We start from the raw sequence: 25,121 nt of genomic DNA, 5'->3' as shown, positions 1-25,121 counted from the left end.
TCATCAATAGTAAAGACTAATTTTAAAATAAAAAGTTACTAGCCTTCCATACAATGAAATGCCACATTGCCATTAAAAAGAATACAGTTAACAATGGAATAATCTATAGCCTTAATAAAGAAGGAAAACCTGTCGTATGATACAACATGGATGAACCTTGAGGACATTATGCTAAGTGAAGTAAGCCAGTCACAAAAGGACAAATAATGTGTGATTCTACTCATATGAAATATCCAAAGTAGTCAAAATCATAGAAACAGAAAGTAGAAAAGTGCCAAGATCTAGGGGGAGGTGACCTGGAGGGAGAACTAACTAGTGTCTGGTGGGTATAAAGTTTCAGTGTTGCATGATGAAAAAGTTCTAGAGATCTGCTGAACAACAGTGTGAATATATTAACACTACTGTACTGTACATTTAAAAATGGTTAGGATTGTACTTTTATGTGTTCTACTACAGTAAAAAAAAAAGAATGAGGTAAATTTGTACAGAGAGGCAGAGGTGGCCAAGATATAATGTTAAGTAAGGGTTTAAAAAAAACAAAGTTAAAGAACAGTATGTGTATAATGAACTCACACATATGGTTTTCAAAAAGGAAAGGCATGTAGATATTTCTATATGTAGATATTTGTATATGCATTAAGATTTCTGAGAGTTTTTAAGATGCATTAGAAACTGGCACCAGTGGTTACTGCAGTAGAGTAAAATCTAGAAGTTGCAGGGTAGGAAGCAGTGTTGGGGGCATTTGTTTTTCATTTGACACTTTGCTGTGCTGTTTGACTTTATCATAAGCACGAGTTGGTTACTTTAAATTTTTAAAGCTTATTTTAGCAAACCTTTAATGTGTGAAATTCAACATGCTGTATAATTGCATTTGCTAGCAGCATTTTTGTTTTGCCATCACCCTGGCCCCTTGAACAGGAGGAGGAAGAAAGGGGAAGGAGAAGGGGAGGAGGAGGAGGGTGTGATGTTTTTAGGGAGTGGATTTGGAGGTAACAGATTTAACACTTTTTTGCATTAGAAAGGAAATATTATCAATTTGGTTGTACAACTGGTATGAACTTGTGGTTTATTTTTATCTGCATGGTTTACAATTTACATATGTAAATGTAGATTTTTCTTAACTCTACAGTGTACTGAGGTGAATAGAACTAGAAAAAGAAGGGTGTGCCACCCCTAAAAAGTGGTGCTAAGATTATAGTTAAGCTGTCAAATCAGTCTTTGTAGGAGTGCTCCAGCTGGCTGTGGATTACTAGGAAGTATTATTCAAAGGACTGCTTTGATACAAGGCAGGAAAATTGTTAGAGAAATGGGAGCTCTGGTGCTAAGATTCAGCCATTTCAAATGTGCAGTCTCTTAAGAAAAGTAAAAGTGGAAAGATCCATAAAATACTTTATGTAAACTTTACAAAGCATTTTACAGTAGACTAATAATGTAAGAAACACATGAAGCAACTTTAGCTTTTAAAGTGCTGGGCATTTCCATTTGGGGACACTTTATTGCTGTTTAGATTAACAGGTACGTGTTCAAAAGAAGTCATAGTTTTATTCTTACAGTGGAATTGGAGAGATTCCCAAGCTTTTACTTCTCCATTGAGCAGAAATGTCCAAACAAATAATTTTAGAATTACTGATTTTTTAAAAACACTTACTATTTAACCTAAAAGGGCTATATTAGGTTATATTAGGAAATTCTTTATAAGATTTTAAAAAATAGTTTCACGAGATATAGTTCACATACCGTACAGACCACCTATTTAAAGCGTGCAATTCAATGGTTTTTAGTATATTTACAGAGTTGTGGAACAATCCTGACAATTTAATTTTTGTCACCTTCATGCCTACTAGCAATCACTCCCAATTTCCTCCCAAAGTCCCTCAGAGCCCTGGCAATTATTAAACTACTTGATGTCTCTATGGATTTGCCTATTCTGGACATTTCATATGAATGGAACTGTACAATATGAGGTCTTTTAAGACTGGCTTCTTTCACTGAGCATGTTTTAAAGGTTCATCCATATTGTAGTATGTGTCAGTACTTCATTCCTTTTTATGGAATAGACCACATTTACTTATCCATTTATCAGTTGACCATTTGGGTTGTTTCTGAATTTTGACTGTTTTAAATAATGCTGCTATCACCATTTATGTACAAGTTTTTGTGTGGATGTATGTTTTCATTTCTCTTGGGTATATAAATACCCAGCAGTAGGATTGCTGAGTCATATGTTAACTATGTTTAACCTTTTGAGGAACTGCCAAACTGTTTCTCAAAGAGGCATTTTGCATTCCCACCTGCAGTGTATGAGTGTTTTAATTTCTCTAAATCTTTGCTAACAGTTATTGTCTTTCTTTTTTATTGTAGCCATCTTAGTGGGCGTGAGTGGTATCTCATTTTGGTTTTGATTTGCACATTTCTAATGAGGAATACTGTTGAGCATCTTTATGTATTCATTGGCCATTTGTACATCATCTTTGGAGAAATATCTATTCAGATATCCTGTCCATTTCTAAATTTGGTTATTTGTCTGTTACTGAGTTTTAAGGGTTCTTTATATTTTCTATATTTCAGTTCCTTATAAGATCATGTGATTTGCAAATACAGCCTCTCATTCTGAGTTTTCTTTTTGCTTTCCTCCTGGTATCATTTGTAGCACAAAATTTAAAATTTTGATGATGTCTAATTTATTTTTTCTTTGGTTGCTTGTGCTTTTGGTCATAGCCAAGAAACCTTTTGCTTAACTATCAACTAAAGAAGAAAATCAGGCTTTTAAAGAATTAAAGTTAGTTTTATTCAGAAGTCTTACTGAGGATTGCAAGCTGGGAGAATCTTCCAGAGAGTTTCTGTTAGACTGCTCCCAAGCAGTGTTCCAGCCCACAGTTTATGTACAGGTGGTGGTTTGGCATGTGCTCAGAAGTTACATCAAATGTGCTCAGAAGTTAGATTAGAGCAAAATCTCATCACTGTTTGGGTACGAGGGTACATCTAGTTCTGAATTACAGAGGCATAATCATTAATCCTGTCAGATGTTATTTTAGGTACAGGAAGAACCAGGGGTGGGATCTTTTCTGAAAATGCAGTGAATTCAAGCAAGATGTGTGGGAACCTGTGCTCTGTCCTGCTTATCGTCTACAGGGCATTCTTCTGGAGGGCTGTGCTCAGTCACTGAGTCAGGGGCTTTGTGAAATTCTGCTGACAAGCAGAATAGCAAACTTGACTTCTTACGTGTGCTACTTTGTCTCCCATAACCAAAGGTCATGAAGATTAAGTCCTATTTTCTTCTAAGAACTTCATAGTTTTAGCTTTTACAATTAGGCCTTTGATCCATTTTGAGTTAATTTTTGTATAGGGTATAAGGAAAGGGTCAAACTTCATTCTTTTGCATTTGAATGTCCAGTTCCATTACCATTTGTTGAAAAGACTATTCTCTCCTCCATTGAATTGTCTTGGCAAAATTAATTGACTGTAAATGTTAAGGTTTATTTCTGGGCTCTCAATTCCATTGAATTTTTTTTAAAATTGACTATACATTGGAGGAATTATTCATCTGGAATTTAGACCCCTGGGGTTGGTATTCATTAGGCTGGATGTTGTGTTTTGGGGACTGGTGACCAGTCATTCTTAGATGGTTGACTCATCTTTTTCTGTGATCATGAGATTCAATATTTACAGAGATTTAATTGTAAGTTACAAAGGCCTACAAGATGCTGTTAGAGGCATGAGAAATGATTTTGTTTATATAAATTACAAAATATAAACACTGTGGCTGTAGTCACTGGAGCCATCCATATGTCACAACAGTGCTCCTGAGTAATGGAGTTGTCAGGACTTAAGTACACTTCTTGCCATGTGGAGAGTAGTAGCTGGTTCTAAAAGGTACTATTCTCTTTTCTCTTTTTCACATTCAGTTCAGAATACTGGCTTTGCAATTTATACCTAGGTTTGGGCCCTGTCCTCAGCTCTGAGGAACTGTGACCTTGGGCAGTTTATTTCTTAGAGTCTGATGTTCCCATTGTTATAGTGGAGACGATAATAATATTAACCATCTCACAGATTGGGAGAAATCGTCCACGGAGTCTGTGACAGCATTTGGAAGTGAGTGTTGCATAAATGAGAGTGGTTACCATTGTTGTCATTATTGTTTGTTTTAAGTGGTTACAAACCCCCAGCCCCAAGCCCCCTTTGGAAAAGATAAACTAGTAATTGGCAAACACGAGCACAGAGAGGAATAGATGTGTGGTCAGACGTGAGGTTTGGGTGATGGGGCTGAGGATGCTGAAGCTGCAAGTTCTTGGAGCGGGTTGAGCTGCCAAGAGGTGGCGGGTCCTTGGGTTGTCCCTTGTCCCCTGGGGATTTCCTTGAGCAGTGGGAAGAGAACTGGCAACCAGGTAAATCTCCCTGACTGAGCATCAGCTACAGGTTGAGTTTGAGGAAGCGTGATGCTAGTGCTTTGGAGCAACTAGGTTCAGATCCCAGCCCTATAAACCTCTGAGCTTCCTTTTTGAGGGAACTAAGAATAATATTGACAGCTAACTTTGTTGTTTTAAGCTGTTGTTCTAAACACCTTCAAAACATTCTCAATACTAATAATCCTACTCTAGAGTAGGAACCTAGGAGGCAGGGCTGATACCTGATGCAAAGGCTTGCAGAGTGGGTACAGCTGTTAAACAACTCTCAGGCAGAAGCTAACTAGGCTGCTAGGCTGGAAGCAGCAGGATGCAGGGGCTTGCAGAGTGGGTGCAGGTTTGAAAGTCTAAATAAGGGGGGCTTGATATAACCACAGACAAGGACGGCTTCAACCAGCTTGCCAACAATCTGTTAATAGGTCACCTTACATAAACTTTGGCTAATTACAGTATCATTTACATTGCAGTTTAAAATTTTCTCCACCCTTAAAATCACATGACAGTTCTGTATCAACCATATGGAGTATGAAAACGGGAGAAAACCCAATTCTAGAAAGTACTATCTAAATTGTTAGTAAAATTCAATCCCTTAGCTTCGAATATTCCTCCCCTCAATTAGTAAGACTTCCCAAGACCAAAAACTCCTTCTTTTCCGGGTGGTTGCTCTTTTCAAGCCTGCTCTATCTCTCTCTCTTAATAGTGTATTCTTGCTTTCTATCTTTCAGTGAAAAGCTGCTTGCTTGGTTTCTGTGGTGCGTCCTGAAATCCTTTTTTCCAACGATCACCAAAAACCTGAAAAGACCTCCACTCCAGGTGGAGACTGGTAACACTATGATGTAGGAACTACTGTTGTCTCTGCTTTATACAAGAGGCGGCAGAGGCTCGGAGGCAATTAAGTAACTTTGTATTGAATGAAGTGAGAATGTAATACAAGCTAATGATGAACACTTATTATATGCCTGGCACATGTGCTAAGCAATTTACATGGCTGATTTCATGTAATCCTCGCAGATGTTCATCTATAACTTGATATGGGTGAGCAATTCTGTTTTTGTATTGCTTCACTGGCCAAGAGATTCCTTCCTATGTTAGGGAGCAAGTTTCTGTTATTTGTTTACTTTTACTCTTTCCTATTGTTGACTTAAACAATGAATGTTTTTTGTTTTTTTTTTGAGACAGAGTCTCACTTTGTTGCCCGGGCTAGAGTGAGTGCCGTGGAGTCAGCCTAGGTCACAGCAACCTCAAACTCCTGGGCTCAAGCGATCCTTCTGCGTCAGCCTCCCAAGCAGCTGGGACTACAGGCATGCACCACCATGCCCGACTAATTTTTTCTATATATATATTTTTAGCTGTCCATATAGTTTCTTTCTATTTTTAGTAGAGACGGGGTCTCGCTCTTGCTCAGGCTGGTCTCGAACTCCTGAGCTCAAACAATCCACCCGTCTCGGCCTCCCAAGTGCTAGGAGTACAGGCTTGAGCCACTGCGCCTGGCAACAATGAATGTTTAATGTAGTTCAGTTCAAATTCTTATTTATATTGGTCATTTTTAGTTGTTTGATAACTTTAAAGGTTGGTTGCAAAACTATTTTGTTTTATGCAGTCTTTGAAAAGAGAGGATCCTGAGATGTTAAATTAGGAAAATATTTGTTTATAAGTATGTAAAGTATTGGTGATAGTTCAAGGAAAAGGGAATTTTCTGAATTTATGACTAAATTTGCTTTAAGCCTAAGTATAATTTTTATTTTCTGTCTTTTTGTTCTTGTATCTTGTTATAGTTCATGTTGAAGACTTTGGAATCATCTTTTTATTTATCTTAGAATGAGTGGGATGTATCTAATGCTATCAGGGGGGAAAAGGTGAATTGTGTGGGACATTTTAGAAACGGACATTTTGTGCAGAATCAGTGAATGAGAATGAAGGCAACTTTAAATTTTTTCTTATAATAGTTGAAAGAGGAAGGCAATGATAAAAGATTTGGATTGTGATTCAAATTTTGTGCATACTACAAGTGCTAAACTCAGTTTTGACCGTTTTATGCCGAGTGTCCATATTTTTAACTAAAGTTCAAAATAGTTGCTAGAAACTTTTAAACATCATTACCCTGTGTAGAACGTAATTTAATCATGAGTGTGTATTGGTGACTTTTGGTGGCTGCTTCATTCTAGAGATGGCACCACAGTGGTGAGGGAGAGAGTTTCAGTACCTGGCTGACTGAGTTCATATCTGAGGACCTTGGGAGAGATCTCAGTTTTCTCATTTGTGAAAAAAAAAATGGAGTTCTTTTTTCCTTTTTCTCTCTTTTCTTTCTGTATCTTTACTTCATATTTTGTCTTTTCCTAATTTTTTCAAAGTCAGGATAGCTTATAAAATTTTTTGTTATTATAAAAAGTAGTACATATTCATGCCAAAATTTACATAATACTTTCTCATTTGTCAAAAAATGGCAATAAGCATATTTACTTCATGGGGTTGTTGTGAGGATGAAATGAATCCATGCCAAGAAATGAGGACCCTACTTGGCACCTAGGAAGTACACAGTGTAATTTTCTATTATTTAAAAAATTATTAGTACCACTGCCACAAATTATAAGAATGCAGAATGCCTTTTGGAATAATAATGGGATTCCTAAGGCTGTGGCTGTGTTCTTCTAGAAGGCATCTAGACAGGCACGTCTCAGGGGTCAGCACTGGCGCTCAGCAAGGGCAGGTGAGGGAGGTGCTCTTCTGCCTGCCCCAGGCCGTACGTGCATATGTCTGCCTTAGGGTCTCTTGTGATTTTGTTTCTATATGGAAGTAGGCGGAGAAGGGGCCAAAACAGTGCACTTCAGATATCCTGGAGACCTGGGGAAGTAAACTGTTTTTGGAATCCTGGTGAGCTTTGGAATCAGAGATAAGGGTTTTGGTTTTTCCCAAAGTCACTTAATCCTGAGACTCAGGTTTCCATATCTGTAAAATGGGGATTGTGATGCCTCATAGGGTTCTTTTGAAGACTAAGTGAAAGGTCTTAAAAGCACCTTAGGGTAGTGCCTTGATACAGAGGCAGTATTTACGAAATGATAGGTAACTGTTTTTTGTTGTTTTTTTTTTTTTTTTTTTTGAGACAGAGTCTTATTCTGTTGCTGGGGCTAGAGTGCAGTGGTGTCATAATAGCTCACTGCAATCTCCACCTTCTGGCCTCAAGCGATCCTCCCCACTCAGCCTCCCAAAGTGCTGGAATTACAGGCGTGAGCCACTGCATCCAGCCAGTAACTATTAACTTATAATGAATGCTGGGAGGAAGGATCTCCCTGGTTGCCTAAGACACTCCCATCCTTAATTTTGGTGTTTTGATGGAAGCACAGCATATAATTCTCTGCCTTCTTAAATTGTTGATTTTACAGCAAAGTTTGACACTGTGAATTAGGGCTGGGGCTCTGGGGCTTGATTCTGTCTTTAGGGCTTTGTTTGCTATGCTTGGTGCACACATACATGCACAGAGTAGCCCTGTGCTTTCAAGGCAGCCTGGAGGTAGCAAAGCTGCAGCCTGCCTTTTCTAGAGTTGCTGGTCTCCTCCATCAGCTCCATCAACTCCATCAAGGTTTGCTTCTCACTGTGTTCATCCAGCAGGGTGTTATGTTGCAAAGGAGAATGAGTTCCAAAAATAGGTAGCTTTTCCAGACCTCACACTCCTCTCTGCAATGGGAATGATACTGCTCTCCCTCCTATCATGTGAGGTGGTTATAAGAATAGAATGAGAGGGAGTTTGTGAAGGTGTGGTCAAAGTATAACACCAATTATTCAACTTTATAAAATAGCAGAAAAAAATGGACTTAGAGAGTCACTCGAGTGAGGCAGAAATTCCAGTTCTTCTATTTGTTAGATGTGTCTTTGTTTTTTGATCAGCTTTCTCATCTATAGTAGACATTGATGATAACAACATAGGGCTGTGATAAAAACATTAAATTCTAAGAATCTAGTGCAGTCTATGTTGCACAGAGTAGGTACTCAGAAAATTGTGTTTGTACATACTTGTCAATAGTTGTTGCTGCTTTGACTGTTGTTTCTGCTGCCTATTTTATCTTGTTTTCTCTGCTCTTCCCCAAATTCTCCCTTGCTTCTTTGGAAAGACTGGACATTGGCTAAAATGCTTGCCCATAAAGCACTTCTGACTTGCTAGTTGGTGAGTAGGAAGTTGTATCATTAGAGATTGTCTTTGGGTTTTCATCTAGTCCTGGCCCTGGTGACAGCTTCTTCCCCTCTGCCTGCCCCAGCTTAGGAATGCTTCCTTTCAAGTCATTCTGGTTGCCTAAGGGTATCAGGAAAATTTACTCTGTATAATTGCGTTTGATTTTAATTTAATGAGAACTTTGACTCTTGAACTTGTCCTCAGGGTGGGATACTCTTTGTAAAGCATGAGTACCCCATCCTTACTGTATACATGAGAAAGTTAGGATATGAACCAGGTATAATTTTACAACAGAATATGACCATAAATACAGTCATCCCTCTGTATCCATGGCTTCTACATCCTTGGATTCAACCAACCGAGGATTGAAAATATTTGAAACAAAATCAAAACCATAAAAATTATTAATAACAATATAATAATAAAAATAATACAAGTATTATACAGTGTAATCACTATACTATATACAGTATAACCACTATTTACATGGCATTTACATTGTATTTGGTAGAATGAGTAATCTGAGAGATGATTTGAAGTATACAGGAGGCTGTGTGTAGGTTAAATTTTCTATAACCCATTTTATATCAGGGACTTGAATATCCCACCCCCCTCGAATACCGAGGGACAGCTAGCTGTATGTCCTATAAAATCCCAAGGATATTTGTTCATGAAAAAGCAAGCTACACATCATCTTCTAATTTTCCGTTAATATTTGCGACATAGTCTTTCAGTTTGCCATATGCCCATATATAATTGGGAGCAGGTGGTGAGGACTTAAGGAAAATTTGTGGGATTAAAATATGAAAATTGAGAAAATAAAGCCATTTGTGTGTATGTGTGTTTTAAAATGCAGATTTTGTTATTATTCAGGTATGGAGAGGACAACAGATCAGGAGACAACTGCATTGAAAAGATATTTCATTAAATTACCAAGAGGAAGGGCCACAGGGCACCACACAAGGCCACCTGGGGAAGCGCCAGGGTCAGCTGGATACAGAAGGAACCAGGAAAAGCACAGGCTTGTACCCTTAGCATGGTTTCCCTGGGAAAGCCAGGCAAGGCAGGGTGAACAGGCTTAGGCTGGCTAGTTGGAATAGTTTCTGTGGGCTCTAGGGTGCAGGGGCTGTCTCTAGTTGTCTGATACCTGGCCCTGGGATGATGAGAGCAGAGGAGTATTGCCTTCTTGAGTGTAAGAGCCCAGTAGAGGAGGCAGTTGGCAGGTATGGGCTCTGACTTGGTTGATTTGCATGTGAAATCTGTGCTCACAGGGGGGTAGTTGCCATCTCTAGGAATTAGCTATCTCTGGGAGGATCAGTCCCTCCTGGGACAGCAAAGCCCCAGGTTCTAGAGCATGAAGAATACAGAAAATAAGAAAATAACAAATTACATTTTGTTCGTGTAAAATTAGGAGAAAACTACCATGATTTAATTTCATTGATGGACTGCTTGGTCCAGCATGTGACATGTACGTGATACAAGGTGCAGGGTGTAAGAACCTGGTGGAGCTGGTGAGGCCACAGTTTTGGATTTGGTCCCCAGATGGTTCAGTTTTATTCTTAAGAAGTTAATCTTTCTCTGTTTAGGGGCCACCGTATCACAAATTCTGAAGTCTCCTTGTAGACACTGAACTTGTCTGTGATGATGGGAGGTGATCACTGGAGACAGTGGGTCAGCAAAGCTTTGTCCCACCACCCTGAAACAGTGGCCCATCCACAGTTGCATCATGGGGTGATTCTTCTTCAGGGAGGACAGTGCAGTAGAGCAGTAGATGTTCCTCCATGTCAAAGCAATGTCTTAAAATAGCTTACCCCAGAGAGTGAGGTTGGGATCCTTTTTGTTACAGTTATTTTTTTAATTTTTTTTTTTTTTTTTTTTGAGACAGTCTCACTCTGTTGCCCGGGCTAGAGTGCCATGGCATCAGCCTAGCTCACAGCAACCTCTAACTCCTGGGCTCAAGTGATCCTCTGGCCTCAGCCTCCTGATTAGCTGGAACTACAGGCATGAACCACCATGTCCGGATAATTTTTTCCATATACTTTTAGTTGTCCAGCTAATTTCTTTCTATTTTTTTAGTAGAGATGGGGTCTCGCTCTTGCTCAGGCTGGTCTGGACTCAAGCGATCCTCCCGTCTCGGCCTTCCAGAGTGCTAGGTAGCCACCACGCCCGGCCTACAGTTATTCTTGAAACTCATTTTATAATGTATCTTTTCATCTGATATTTTTTGATTTTTTTGTTTTTCTTTTTTTGGAGACAGGGTCTTGCTCTGTTGCCTGGGCTAGAATGCGGTGGTGTCATCATAGCTTGCTGCAACCTCAAACTACTGGGCTCAAGCAATCCTTCCACCTCCGCCTCTCAAAGTGCTAGGATTACAGGCATGAGCCACCGCACCAGGCCCTGATATTTGTTGATTTTTGTCAAAGTTGTCTTACTCTTTGATGTATACCAATAAAATACATTTTATAAATAGACAGCAAATCATAGCCTGTGTGGAGGGTAGCAAATTAACTAGGCTTTTTACGGTGTTCTGGACCAGAAGATTTCTACTCTGTGATTCTTTATCTAATATAATTTTGCACAATTGTCTCTTAATTTAAAAAAATTGATGAAATTCATGCTTAATGTTAAACCTGGGAAACCACGACAAGATAAAAGAAAACAAAAGTCATCTAACATCCCAGAATCCTGGTTAATATTTTAGTATATTTACTTTATCTTTCCCAAGGATGTGTCCATTAGCATCTATTTCATATCAAATTACAGACATCTTTTTCAGGGACTGCATGCTAGTCTGTCATAATGCCCTTATCTCGTTGTACTGAAGTAGTATGCAATCTTACTGGAAACTTGGTTTCATTATTTCTGATCACAGAAGGGCCCTTCTGAATGAGGGGTGAGGGAAACTTGCTGTTAAGTGTGTGGCATGCCATCATTTAAACATAGGAGTATTCAGAAGCACGGTTTGAACACAGACCTGCAGCTGCTGTTGGGCTGGGGAGCTTCTTACAGTGCAGATTCCAGTTCTGCTTCAGTAGGTCTGGGCTGGAAGCTGACAGGCTCCCAGCGATGCCCACACTGCTGGCCCATGGGCCCCATTTGGAGTGCCGTTGAGCTAAGGTACTTTAGCACTTGCCTGGTGCTCTCTGCTTTTGCCATGAGGTAGTCTCTGCTTCTGTTCTGCTCTGGGCTGTCCTGTTTGGGGGCTTTCCTCCACTTCCAGACTCCATCCTCTCATCCAGGCTGCTCCAGACTCCACTTCTTCCCGGCTATCCCAGGCACACATCCGCACTGCCACCAGACCTCTGTTCCTCTCCCTCCAGCAAGCTCCTCAGCCTCCTCAGGCTGCCCCCTCCTACCACCACCACACTGGGGGCCTAGAGTTTTTAGCTACCTACTTCCTTGTTGCCCTCCTCCCCACTTCACCCCCTGTTTCCTGCCTGGGAGTCCTCTGGTCCCTTTCTCTCCAGGGAGGGCTGTGGTGCCCCTCTCAGAGGTGCCATCTGCAGCCCCATCCTGGCCCAACCTGGCTCCCTCTTGGGGGGGGGGTAGAAAGGAGGGTGAGACAGATCCAGAATCTTCAAAGGAGCCCTCTACTCAGTCCAGCATCCACTCCACCCAGCTGCCTGGAGAAATGCTAGTTTTGACTGAACAAATAACTGTAATTAAGGTCTATTTCCTGAGCTGCCCACCCCTTGGGCCTGTTTACTTTGCAGGCCAATAACAGTTCATTTAGTCAGCTTTGCCTTGAGGTCTGTTGTGTTTGATTTTGATGCTGGGGTGCTGGTCTTCACAAGCTAGGGCTGATAGAAGACTTCCAACTTTGTAATTTTAAAAACTATAGGGAACATGGCTCCCAACATGAGCGAGTGACTTATTTCATTAAAAAGATTATTCCAGAGGAAGCCTATCTTTAGACTCCCACCCACACTTGCAGGCATAACCCATGACCCGATGAATGAAAAACAAGAAGGTGAAGGTTGGGAGTGAGGGGCACACATAAGGATATTTTCATTTCTGTTGATGTTTTGTAGAAGAAATTATGAGGGTGTGAATTCATACGAGGTGGAGAAAGATTTCTCAACTCAAAGATTAGAATAGTTTTAAAGAAAGAAAATTTATTTTACTTCAAAGGTTGAGAAGGGCACACAACATGAAAAGAAAGAAGGAAAAGTGTTGGGGCTAAGCAGAAGCAGCTCAGGATTTTTATGGGGACAAAAAGAGAGAAAAAAATAGTTACTAGCTGATAACAGGAGCAGCTGTTAGCTGATAACAGGAGCGGCTGTGTTTGCTTTTTCCTTTTTTCTCCTTTTCTCTGTGAGTCTGGCTTTATCACAGAGCTGGTACCCCTCCTGATTAGGGCTCTTCAAGGCTGTGAAAATGAACTCTTAGAGATAATGAGTTAATCTTAAACAGGAGTTGAGCCCCAGATGTTTAATCAAAGCAAAGGGCAGTTGTGTTGTGAGTTTTCAAAGGGGCAAGTATGTTGCTGTGAATTTATTTCTCTCACTTTCTGTTAGTTAATCTCTCTCTGTTACCTTATTTATTAACAAGGTTATACTTTCAGAAATATGATTTATGAGCTCCTGCATTTGGCCCTGGCTCCTTTTGCAAATGCATCTTAAGAACATTAACAGGAAGCTTCTCAAGCTGGGAGGTACAGGGGGTAATTGCGTGGTATTCTCTGCCGGTTGGTACCATCGAGGCCTGAATGCAAGCGTCCCCACAAAGACTGTCTAGGGTTTTGTGCCAGCTTGCCTTGGACTGAGGACCTGGTTCAGAAATGGGCAGAGGGGTGCTGATCAAATCCCCTGGACGTCTGGGCAGTGCTTAAGTTGAACAGGCAGTGAGTGAGCTGCGGATGTTTGCTTGGGCAAAGGTACTCACATATTCAGTCCTTCCACTTCAAGCTAGAAGTGGGAGAAGGAGATGGATTTCAGAGATGAAAGGAGAGGAGAGCTGGAAAGAAGGCTTCCTGAAGTTTGAGGGACTGATGAAAGGTAAAGTTAACTGTGGGAAAGTGTTTTCTCAGCTGTAGGCAAACAGTGCAGCTGTTACTCAAGCTCCAGTAAAAAGCTGTTAAACCAGGACCTTTCATGTGGCCACAGGCTTTCACCCAGAACAAGGGGTGAGTTAGAGGGGCAAGGGTGACTCCGTAGGAGGCAGTGGAGACCTGAGAAGCTGGTGTGACCTTTCCCGCCCTTTCCCCTTCCCTGTTCCTACCTCTGAGTGCTGCTACCATCCGGGTACAGCCGTGGCTTTTCCAAGCCAAAGGCCTATTGTCTGACATTTCTCTTCCAATTTATGTGTTTATTTATGTGAAAAATACTAGAAAGGTTTGAAATGTCATCTTGTATTGGGCATTTTGTGAATCCTAAAGATTAGAAGTATATGGAATCTAAGGTAGATTAGGTGTGTGTAGCAGAGCCGTCGTTGCTAGACTAACCTCCTTGCAAGGGAAACATCTAGTCACTGGGCGGTGGGTCAGAGGTTCCTTTGAGGAGTGACCCCTTTCTGTGGTGTGTGGGGGACAGTGCCCAGTAGTTGACCCTGCACGTGGGTTGGTGGGGGGAAGGGGAGACCCTCTGCTGTCTGCTCTCAGAGGGGAGGGGAGGTACATCTGGGGTGGGCACTTCCCACAGCCCAGCCTGTGGCTATTCCAGAGCGCTCAGTTTTGTGGCCACCCCAAGGTTAACTCACCAAGCACCAGCTTTTTTCATTTGACCGGTGTTGTGATGGAAACCTTTCAAAATGATTAGACACTTACTGCCATTTACTAGGGTCAGCGGGGCATCGTTTGAACCTGCTTACGATGACTTCATTTAGTTATTGTGTCTATCAGCATATTGCACAGTAGCTGCAGAAGCTACCCAGAGGCTGAGTTAGGTCATCTCCCTTCCGGCCTGCCGAGCTGTTGGCACTGGTGTGTTTTTTGCTGGTCTGCTGATGCCTCGTCGCTACATTTGTCCTTGAGCCAAATCACCTAACCTTTCAGCGCCTCAGTTTTCACATCCGGAACATGAGAGGACTGGGCTAGATCAGGGGCTTTCAACACAGGTTCTAGGACGTAGTCCAGTTTAGGCTGAATTTTCTAGATGCTGAATTTGATAAAAATTCAGCAAAAAGTGAGCTTCCTGAGAGCAGGGACTGTACCACTGGCTCCCAGACCAGTGCCTGGTCACTAGTAAGCATTTGATAAACATTATTGTATTAGTATGTAACTACATTTGTAGTACTGTAGTGCATCAATATGTGCCATACACTGGAGTTGTGCATAGAGTTTCGTCTGATGGGGAAAGGAGTGAGTTGCTGCTAAACCCTTGGAGCCTGCCTGAGCCCTGAGGTCCCCACCCTCCATCCATGAGAGCAGTGAAACGGGCTCGTTTCTGTTCCCATCCCAGAGCATACGTGCAGCTAGTTGGCTCTGTGGCCCGTCACCAGCCTGGAAAGCACTCTGCGGCTTGGCAGGGTTTAGGGGTTGGGCTGGCACACAGCACCTCTTGGAAAGGGCTTGGCAGATTTCTCCATTGTGACATAATCTCCATGGCACAATGAGGCAAATTTTGGGTTTAATGTTTCATTAACTGCCAGTTGATAACCTGTTATTTATAAAGTAGAACAAGTAGGATTCCTCCCTCTTCCCCTTTTGATGAGAATATTTAAAACTAATTTTTAAAAATATTTTAAGCCCAACAAATACTTTTCTTTTCTCCCATTCTCCTGTACTTTCCATTTTGAATTTCAAGATTTCATTTTCTTACACCTTTTTCTTACAGAACTTGCTTACCTCACTGTTTTCAGCCCTGTCCTGCTGCAGGTATTTGTTGCCTCAGTGGGTGCAAATGAATGTTCTAACAGCCTTGTTTTTGTTTGTTTGTTTGTTTTGGTGGAAATAAGGATACAAATAAAGGTACAAATAAAGGCTGTAGCTTTTGAGCCTGTGGGAAGTGTTCTTACAGACATAAAACAGCTTTTCCCCAAGTTGCTAGGATGCTCCTCTGTGTTCAGACCTGGCTTGGGACTGTGGGGTGTGAACCCAGACAGTCTTGACTCTCTTTTTTTTTTTTTTTGGAGACAGAGTCTCGCTTTGTTGCCCGGGCTAGAGTGAGTGCTGTGGCATCAGCCTAGCTCACAGCAACCTCAAACTCCTGGGCTCAAGCGATCCTCCTGCCTCAGCCTCCCGAGTAGCTGGGACTATAGGCATGCACCACCGTGCCCGGCTAATTTTTTCTATATATATATTTTTGGCTGTCCATATAGTTTCTTTCTATTTTTAGTAGAGACGGGGTCTCACTCTTGCTCAGGCTAGTCTCGAACTCCTGAGCTCAAACAATCCACCCGCCTCGGCCTCCCAAGTGCTAGGATTACAGGCGTGAGCCACTGCGCCCGGCCTTATTGCTAGCTATTATTATTATTATTATGAATTCAGTAAGCTTTCATACATTGCCCCATGTTTTTTTGTATGGGAGAAAGCCACTTCAAGCCGCAGACAAACCAACTTAACATGTATATGTGTTGAGTTTTCTAGAACACAACCGTTTTGTGAATTAGGGACAGCCTGCAACTGCACTGATTGTGCAAGAAGACACTCTTTTATTGAGCAGAGGAATTTTTGTTCTTGTTCTGGCTTTTAAGTGGCATCATTGCATAGCTATCAATAAAGGACAGTACCTGGCACCGTGGTGGCAAGAGTTACTATTTACCTCTTGTAGTGGGGAAAAAGTTCTGTATAAGCTCAATGGGAAGTTGTTTCTGAGCATGGGATGAAGAGGATAAATTCCCAATTATTGGTTTTGGGTTCCAGAATTTCAGTGAATATTGCTCTTCAAAGTACAATAAATTGTTCATTTCTTCTCTGCTGACCACAGGTGACTCAAGGGTAACCCTAAAGGCTCAAAGGAGGAGGAAGGGAAGTGGGCCCTGACACACGATGAGTAGTATTGTGTATCACTGAAAGATGGGAGATCTGAACATGGTTCGAGGATAGAGAGCCTTATCTACTTTAATTAAAAATTTTTGAACCCAGTTTTACATCTCTAAAGTTTTCTTTGTTTCCTTCGTATTATACCCCCAGCATGCCCAGGAGCACAGAGTTCTGCTCTGGCCACGTGAACGGCTTGAGGAGCAGCCCCAGTGCCACTGTGTCCCGCCGTCCTTTAAGGAGCTGTATTCGAATGTTTGTGGTCCACAAAATCTCTGCCTTTCCTCAGCTCTGCTAGGGCTCCTGTACTTGTAGAAGTCAGGAAGAGGGACCCAATGAAGGGTGGTGTCAGATTCGAAGATTTCCTTGTAAGGTTTGGACTTAGTTTAGGCACACGAAAGCCAACTTGGCTATCCAGAGCCCTTGAGGAGTAAGTTCTTTCAGCAAAGCAGGTTCCCACGTTGCCAAGGGATTTCCACTCCCCAGAACTCAAGCACTGAAACTGAAAAATAGGACCTGCGTTTGGGGTCATTCTTGTGACAGAAGTGCCTGCACAGGTCTCTGGCTTGGTAATTGAAATGAAGGGAATGGAACGCCCGCGTTGCCTGGGCCGCTGTCCTGAACGTGATCTGTCCCTATTCCGTGTGTGAGACACCAACCACCACACAGAACACAGCCCGGGCAGTGATTGACTGACGCTCCCGGTACTTGTGGGATACTTACAGAGCTTACCGGTGCTCCACTTTGTAGTTCTTGTTTCTCTTTTTGATTGCTTTTCTCTCTCTCTTGCTTTGGGGTTAACTCAGTGTTAACTTGCCTGTTACAGTTTGTCTTTCAGCATCTAAGGATTTATAGATGGTAGGGATGTCCGAATACCTTTTGCAGGGTTGACCAGACTGTGGTGTGATGCCGCCACAGTCTTCTCCTGCCTATGGCGGCAGATGTAGTCAGCGATCATTGCGTTTTCCTTGCTGAGACATTCAGCCTAGAATCCTCCTCAACACAGAGTTCCAGGCAGCCACTGGGGTCCACTGGATGTGAGATGAAATCCGTTCACCTACCGTCTGTCATCTCCCTGGGCTCCTTCAATCTACAGGGGAAGAAAACTAAGACCCAGAAGGGAAGATCACGTAGTTAGAATCCAGGTTCTCAGACCTGTGTGCTCTGTCCACCAGTTTGTTCCTCCTAGGTGCTGTGGCTCGAGACCGTGGTAGTCAAGCCTTTGGAACTGTGAAAATAAGACTTGAGAGAGGGGGAGAGAGACTCTTTTCTGATTACGGTATATGTGTTATGAGAGTGTATGTGTGTGCATGTTTGCATGCACACGCCAAATCTGTGATATCTATTTGGCCTTTTGTTTTTTGTTTTTGAGACAAGGTCTTGCTCTGTCATCCAGGCTAGGGTACGGTGGCATCATCTCAGTTCACTGCACCCTCAAACTCCTGGGCTCAAGACAATCCTCCTGCCTCAGCCTCTCGAGTAGCTGGGACTACAGGTGTACACCCCTAGGCCTAGTCTTTTGTAGTTTTTGTAGAGGTGAGGTTTTGCTATGTTGCTCAGGCTGGTCTTGAACTCCTGGCCTGAAGTGATCCTCCTGTCTTGGCCTCCCAAAGTGTTAGGATTACAGGTGTGAGCCACCACACCCGGCCTCTGTTTGGCCTTCTTCCTTATTCTTTGCTATTTCCAGTTGGTGTTGTTGCCAGCTGGAAATGGTAGGTAAAGAAGGTATTGTGCTTTTTAATTTAACAGAAGCACTTGGAAGTTACTACCAGCCCTAGCTTGTGTTTCCGTGAGCATTTCTTCACAGGCCTGGATCAGTCTTTGGAAGGACCATCTGTGCCCAAGGCTGGCGGGGAGGACAGGGAGGGAGACTGATATTTATTTTTTGTGAGGTATGTGTAGGAGAGATGGGAACTGGTCCTTAAGATTAGAGAGGAAAAGTAAAACCAAGAGGGGAGGCTCAGCTTCAGGTAGTAGCAAGCAGCTGGCTTATCCTTTGATTCTGATCCTTTGCCAGAGCAAGGACAAAGCACCTTCTATTTAGAAAAGCCTTTGTTATTCGTGCTGCTGCTTGAGACGAAGAGCAGAAGTTAGATAAGGGAGGGGTGTGCAGGGCTCTTTGAGTGAAAGATTTTTCTTTGCAGTATGTTTGGGGGAGGGAAGGGTCCTTCAGAAAGAAAGAAAAATCAATGTAAGTCAATACTACCTTTGCAAATGCTTTTATGTCAATGTCTTTAAACTTAGTTGTTTTTCTCAAGTAGTTGGTTTTCTTCTTTTTTTAAATTATAAGAGTAATGCATGCACATGGTAAAAACCCCGACAGGAGAGCACAACAGTGAGAAGGAGATAGAGGTCTCCTTTTCCTCCCCGCGTCTGTCCCACAGGTAGTCGGTGTTAGTGGTCTTGTATCTGCACACACATACCCACATTCGTGTGTGCATCTATGTAAAATGTCAGGGCACACTGACTGTGTTAGTTGGCTTGGGCTGTCACAACAAAGTACCACTGACCACGTGGTATAACATCAGAAACTTCATTTCTCACTTCTGGAGGCTAGGAGTCCTAGTCAGCAGGGTGGCTCTCCTTGTAGATGGCCACCTTCTTCCTGTGTCGTCCCTCTGTGTGTATCTGTGTCCTCCTCTTCTTATAAAGACAGCAGGCATATTGGATTAGGGACCACCCCCCACTGACCTTACTTACCCGTAATTACCATTTTTTAAATTTGTTTCTGGAGACACAGGCTCACTCTGTTGCCCTGGATAGAGTGCAATGGTGTCATCATAGCTCACTGCAGCCTCAAACCCCTGGGCTCAAGCGATCCTCCCGCCTTGGCCTCCCAAGTAGCTGGGACTACAGGTGCATACCATGACACCCGGCTAATTTTTCTATTTTTAGTAGAGACAGAGTCTCACTCTTGCTTAGGCTGGTCTCGAACTCCTAAGCTCAAAGGATTTCTGCCACCTTGGCCTCCCAGAGTGCTAGGATTACAGACACAAGCCACCATGCCTGGCCTGTATTTACCTTTTTAAAGATTCTCTCTCCAATTATAGTCACTTTCTGAGGTGCTTTGGGTTAGTACTTCAACATATGAATTTTGGGGGACAAAATTCAGTCTTTGACTTATTCTTTTTAAAAATATTCCTTTGTGTAGATAGTTTATAATTCATTTAGCGTGTCCCCATATAGCTGGGGAATAGGCTGTTCCCAGTGTTTTTAATGAATGGCTTGGACCTTAAATCTCTGTGTCCTTGTGGAAATGTGTCTGCAAGAGGAACTTCTAGAAGGATTGCAAGCATTGCCCTCCAAAGAGATTGTCTGATTCCCTTTTGAGTGTATAACCATTTCCTGTGGAAAAGGAGGGTGTGCAGTATCTACAAATTAAAGCCCTTAATGCCCTTTGTGATATGATGCCGGTGTGAGAAGTCCACAGTGCAGCAGGAAACTTGTGAACTTGGTCTCACGGAATGAGGTTGCCAGCTGCTTGCTTTGAGGAGTGTTGCCATTGTGACTTTACTGTGCATTATTCGTTCAGTATCCATTTACTGAGCCATAGATATGCAGGCACTGTTTTTTTTTTTTTTTTTTTGAGACAGTGTCTCACTCTGTTGCCTGGACTAGAGTGAGTGCTGTGGCGTCAGCCCAGCTCACAGCAACCTCAAACTCCTGGGCTCAAGTGATCCTCCTGCCTCAGCCTCCCGAGTAGCTGTGACTACAGGCGTGTGCCACCATGCCCAGCTAATTTTTTCTATATATATTTTTAGCTGTCCATATAATTTCTATTTTTAGTAGAGAAGGGGTCTCTCTCTTGCTCAGGCTGGTCTCGAACTCCTGAGCTCAAACAATCTGCCCGCCTCATCCTCCCAGAGTGCTAGGATTACAGGCGTGAGCCACTGCGCCCGGCCTCGTTTTTTTTTTTTTTTAAGTAGATTTTATTTTTTAGAGCAGTTTTAGGTTCACAGTAAAATTAGGATGACATATATCGCGTCCCCCCTTGTCATATATCACCCCCCACTGTTATCAACGTCCCCCACCAGAGTGGTACATTTGTTACAATCAATGAATCTGCATTGACACATTGTAATCACCCCAAATCCATAGTTTACCTTAGGTTCACTCTTGGTGTTGTACATTCTACATCTATTTGGTATTCAGACCTTGACTTGTTCAGTAAAAAGTTTATGCCCTCTGGAGCCAGGATTAATGAGACCACAGTACTTTTCTGCAAGCCTTGAGAGTTAGGCTGGCCAGGAATTGATTTTTCCAGTTTTGAAGGTGAGGATCATGTTCGAGGTAATAAAGCTGTAGGTGGCAGGGGATGGACATGAACCCATTTTATTTAAGTTACACTCCTGCAGAAACAAGTGGTCAGTCAGCAGGGCTGTGAGATTTTCCTAGATGTTCCCGTGAACATTTCTTTTCTAGATGCTGCTTTGAATTTCCACCTGGTGTATATATCAGTGTTTAGCTTAAGATAACGCGCTTGTACTAACGTGCCTAGTTTGCTTTGAAAATAGCATTTAGGCTAGTAGAGAAAGGCTATTGAATTCTAATATTTGGAATGTGTGTATATATGTACAGACACATACACATATAAGCCTATATACATATACATAATGTTTGATTTCGTTTTGTGCACATATATTTTTTTAATACTGTAGCACTATATAAAGAGTGAAAGTAAGGAAAGTTTGAAAACTCAGAGCCATACAATGATATATGACTTTAATGATGGAATAGGATTAAACCTGTATACTTCTCTTTTCATATTTTTCACAATCACATCTCTTCTGTCACTAAATGATCCTAAATGAGTCTTTAAGTGATCAGTTCCAATTAGGCTTACGTTTTGTATATATCTGTTCATTTTTCCCTCTGTGGAGAGAGAGTTTAAATGTTGATTCTGCTGTGGAAAAGTTCTATTGTGAGAGGCATTAACTGCTTCTAAAAGATTTCTTTTCCCAAACAGGATAAGTATTTTGTGTTTTGTTTGTTTGTTTGTTTTTGAGACAGAGTCTCACTCTGTTGCCCGGGCTAGAGTGCCGTGGTGTCAGCCTAGCTCACAGCAACCTCAAACTCCTGGGCTCAAGCAATCCTCCTGCCTCAGCCTCCTGAGTAGCTGGGACTACAGGCATGCGCCACTATGCCTGGCTAATTTTTTCTATTTTCAATTGCTGGCCAATTTTTTTTTTTTTTTTTAAATTAGAGACTGGGTCTCACTCTTGTTCAGGCTGGTCTCAAACTCCTGAGCTCAAGTGATCTGCCAGACTTGGCCTCCCAGAGTGCTAGGATTACAGGTGTGAGCCACTGCGCAGGGCCAAAGTATTTTGTCTATTGTTTGGATTTGAAATATGGTAAGACTGGTTATCTAAGACCACATGGCTTAAGGAGTTAGCAACCAATGAAAGAGGCAATGGGGAAAGGATTTGGGAGGCAGGGCTCAGAGAAAAGCCAGCTAAACCAATGGGAGGGCATCGTGTGTGTGTGTGTGTGTGTGTGTGTGTGTGTGTGTAAAATTCAGGCATTCGAGTGGGAAGAAATAGGAGATTGAGAATGTGAATGAATGAACTGTAAAGAAAGGTGGCCCATGAAAGCACAGTGCAATAGTGTTAGGATACCACTTGTGTGACCTGTTAGCTCAGCTCAGTCGAGTAGAATAACTTTTACAAAGCAGTGCCCTAGTCTTAGGAGGCAAGAAGAGTCTTTTGAGGAGGCAAAAGAAGGAAAATTGAATGTAGGATGGACAGAGTACACTAGGAAAAATTTGAGGTGATGAAATGGTACAGAATGACAAAGGGCTCACACAATGGCAGTTTCATGAAGTAGATGAGATAACTTGGGAAATGAATATGATTCCAAGATCTGTCATGACATCATTGTAATTTGTCTTGTCTATATACCTATGATCTCGTCTCATTGTAAGTGATGTTTATAGTGTAGCATTCTAATTGATGCTTGTTTGGAAGCCTTGCAAAGTCTCAAACTTCTTTCCAAATCATTATCGGGTTTTAGGGCTTACGTAGAGTGTATATATGTAACAGTGTTAATGTATTTAGTGTTAATACATAACAGATTGGATTGTAATTTTCCGTTTATAGTAATCTGTTTTGTAGACGTCCCTGTTTGCTTAACAGGGATCCCTCCCTAACACGAGGTGTATCTGATGAGGTCATCTAAGATACCTGTGATCTTTATAAATGAGAAGACTGAGTCTTAAAAGGGTAAATAACTTGATTGTAGTCCGTAGCTAGTAGGTGGCAAAGCCAGGCCTCAGCCCCGGATAGGCTGACTTTGAGCTTGAGCTTTTAACCACTGTGCTCTATTGCCATATGCTTTATTAAAGATCTAGTTTCCCCAAATAAAAGGTGTGTATGCTGTTACCAGCAGGAGCTCTGTGCTCCTCTGGGCCCATGCCCCACTCAGCCTAAAAAGTTTGCCATTTGGGGCATGAAGTTCTGGGAAACAATGCAGTGAAAGGCACACCTATCCGTTGAGCTTCAAGTTACACACTCCCGTCATTTCCTGCCAAGGTGCTCGTACAGTTCATTCTTGGGCTCATGGATTTTAAGTCCCTTTCTTGAGCCCAGCTTCTTGTTTCTCATGTTCTTCCCACCTCACTTTGTCCTTTTTTCTAGTTCTTGGCTTCTCTTTCCTGCATGTCCTGTGGTCAGGGTGCCTCAGAAGAATAGTCATCCTGTAGCTTGGGAGGTCAGCCTCTGGTAGGCTGTGGTGAATGACTCCAACCGGGTGTCCTGCAGTTGGGTTCAATTCTGACACTAACTAGAGAGTCATTGCAGGCCCTGTGGGTTAAGGGCACAGTTCCACAAGATTGCCTCCACTTCGGATGCCTCCCATACTTCTGTCTGGCCAAGTATAAATCAGGTCTCCACTACCCTCCCCGCGTGTTTGATAATTTGCTGGAATGGGTCACAGAACTCAGGAAAGCTCTTTACTTCTCTTACTGTTTTATTACAAAGGATACAAATGAGCAGCGAGATGAAGAGGTGTTCAGGGCAAGGCCCAGCAGAGCCCCTGGCACAGGAGCATCTGTTCTGTGGAGCTGGGCGCACCCCCCTCCTGGCACGTGGGTGCACTCACCAACATGAAAGCTCTGAATCCCGTTGATTAGGGCTTTTATAGAGGTGCCACTGTGTGGGCATGATCAGTTAAATCATTGGCTTTTGGTAATTAACTGAATCTCTAGTCCCGTCCCCGTTGGTTCCGAGACCTAGGGGTGGGAGGGTTGCTCTGAAGCTTCCACCCCTCCAAACCTCTGGCAACCAGCCCCATCCTGAAGCTGTCTAGGGGCTCAGAAAGAGTTGCCTCATTACCATAAATTTGGTATGGTTGAAAGATACTTATTATTAATGACAAAATATGCTCCTCTCACCCCTATCACTCAGGAAATTCCAGAGATTTTTAGACGCTCCTGTGCCAGACCAAATATATATTTCTTACTACGGTACAGTATCACGCTCTGAGAGGATGCTCTGTGTTCATTTTCTGTTAACAGCTGGCCTGCTGCTGTGGGTCTGCAGGCTGCTCCCTCTGCTGCAACTGCTGCCCCAAGATCCGACAGTCCCGGAGCACCCGCTGCATGTACGCCCTCTACTTCATCCTGGTCGTCATCCTCTGCTGCATCATGATGTCAAAAACTGTGGCCAACGAGATGAAAGAGCACGTAAGTTTGTCTCTTTCCAGCTCTTCCTTTTTCTGATGATTGACGAGGGCAGGTGGGAAACACGTGATGTTGAGGACAGACCCACCCATCCCAGTGTGGTTTGGGGCATGCTTGTTCTCTGAGAACCTTCCTGAAGTCTGTTCCGTGCTTCCTGGCCAAGCAGGCAAACGATTCTATGGTTTGATCTTACGTAGTAGGATAGATGTACTCTGACGCTTTTGGCGGAGGGTGTTTGTATTGTCTTAGCCTTGTTTATAGCCATTCCTGATGAAATGTACAATCTTTTCTTGTAGATGTCTGTCTTTTTCCCTTGTAATAAGGATGGCTGCTGGGATTTCAAGTAGTAGCTGTTATAAACACTTAATTTGGCCTCTGTGGGCAGTAGGATAAAGCCTAGATATTCCCACAATGATGGGGAGTGGGCCCTGGGGTATTTTTACCTTTCTGGACAGATTACTTGCAGGGTGGGTGGTGTCTGCAGGGGTGAGGGATGGATTTCCAGCTATTTCTTAGGCAGTGTGTGCAGAAGTGGGCCTGGCGTATGATGCTGATGGAGACACATGTGGGACCTTTTCTGGAATTTCCCTTTTCTTCCCATCGCAGGCCTCTTAATCAGCCAGATTACAGGGGGATGTGGTGGGGTTTTTGAGAGAACCCAATAAAATAACACCATTTTCTCCTCCCGCGTTCTGAACTAATTGACGAAAAAGATTAAAGAGTCAGCAGGTAGTTGTCAAACATCACCTTTATTCCTCGTAAAACTAATGTGTGACGATGTGGTTCATACCTGCAGGTAGATGGGCTTCCTTCTACTGAACCCCCAAATGAGTCAGACTGGCCCAGCAGGGCACCGTCAGCACCGGGACGGGGCAGACTTCCTTCGCAAGGGCACGGTTTGCCTTGCCGGGGAGAGCAGCAGGTGCTGACATCCTGGGGCAGGAGGGAGAGGAAAGTCCA

The 25,121-nt window shown here is 42.7% G+C and overlaps 1 protein-coding gene across 1 annotated transcript in view; it reads left to right on the top strand.

Annotated features, from left to right (window-relative positions):
• The window catches only part of SERINC5 (serine incorporator 5), an 86,336-nt gene that overhangs the window by 19,530 nt on the left and 41,685 nt on the right, over window positions 1-25,121 (top strand). The window contains exon 2 of the mRNA XM_045566100.1: window positions 23,997-24,164. Coding sequence (XP_045422056.1) covers window positions 23,997-24,164 — 168 coding nt within the window. The remainder of the gene's footprint in view (window positions 1-23,996; window positions 24,165-25,121) is intronic.

The sequence above is a fragment of the Lemur catta genome, chromosome 12 (genome assembly GCF_020740605.2).
Source record: "Lemur catta isolate mLemCat1 chromosome 12, mLemCat1.pri, whole genome shotgun sequence".
Taxonomy (NCBI): domain Eukaryota; kingdom Metazoa; phylum Chordata; class Mammalia; order Primates; family Lemuridae; genus Lemur; species Lemur catta.
Note: the sequence above shows the minus strand (reverse complement) of the source record. Positions and strands in the feature narration are given on the sequence as shown.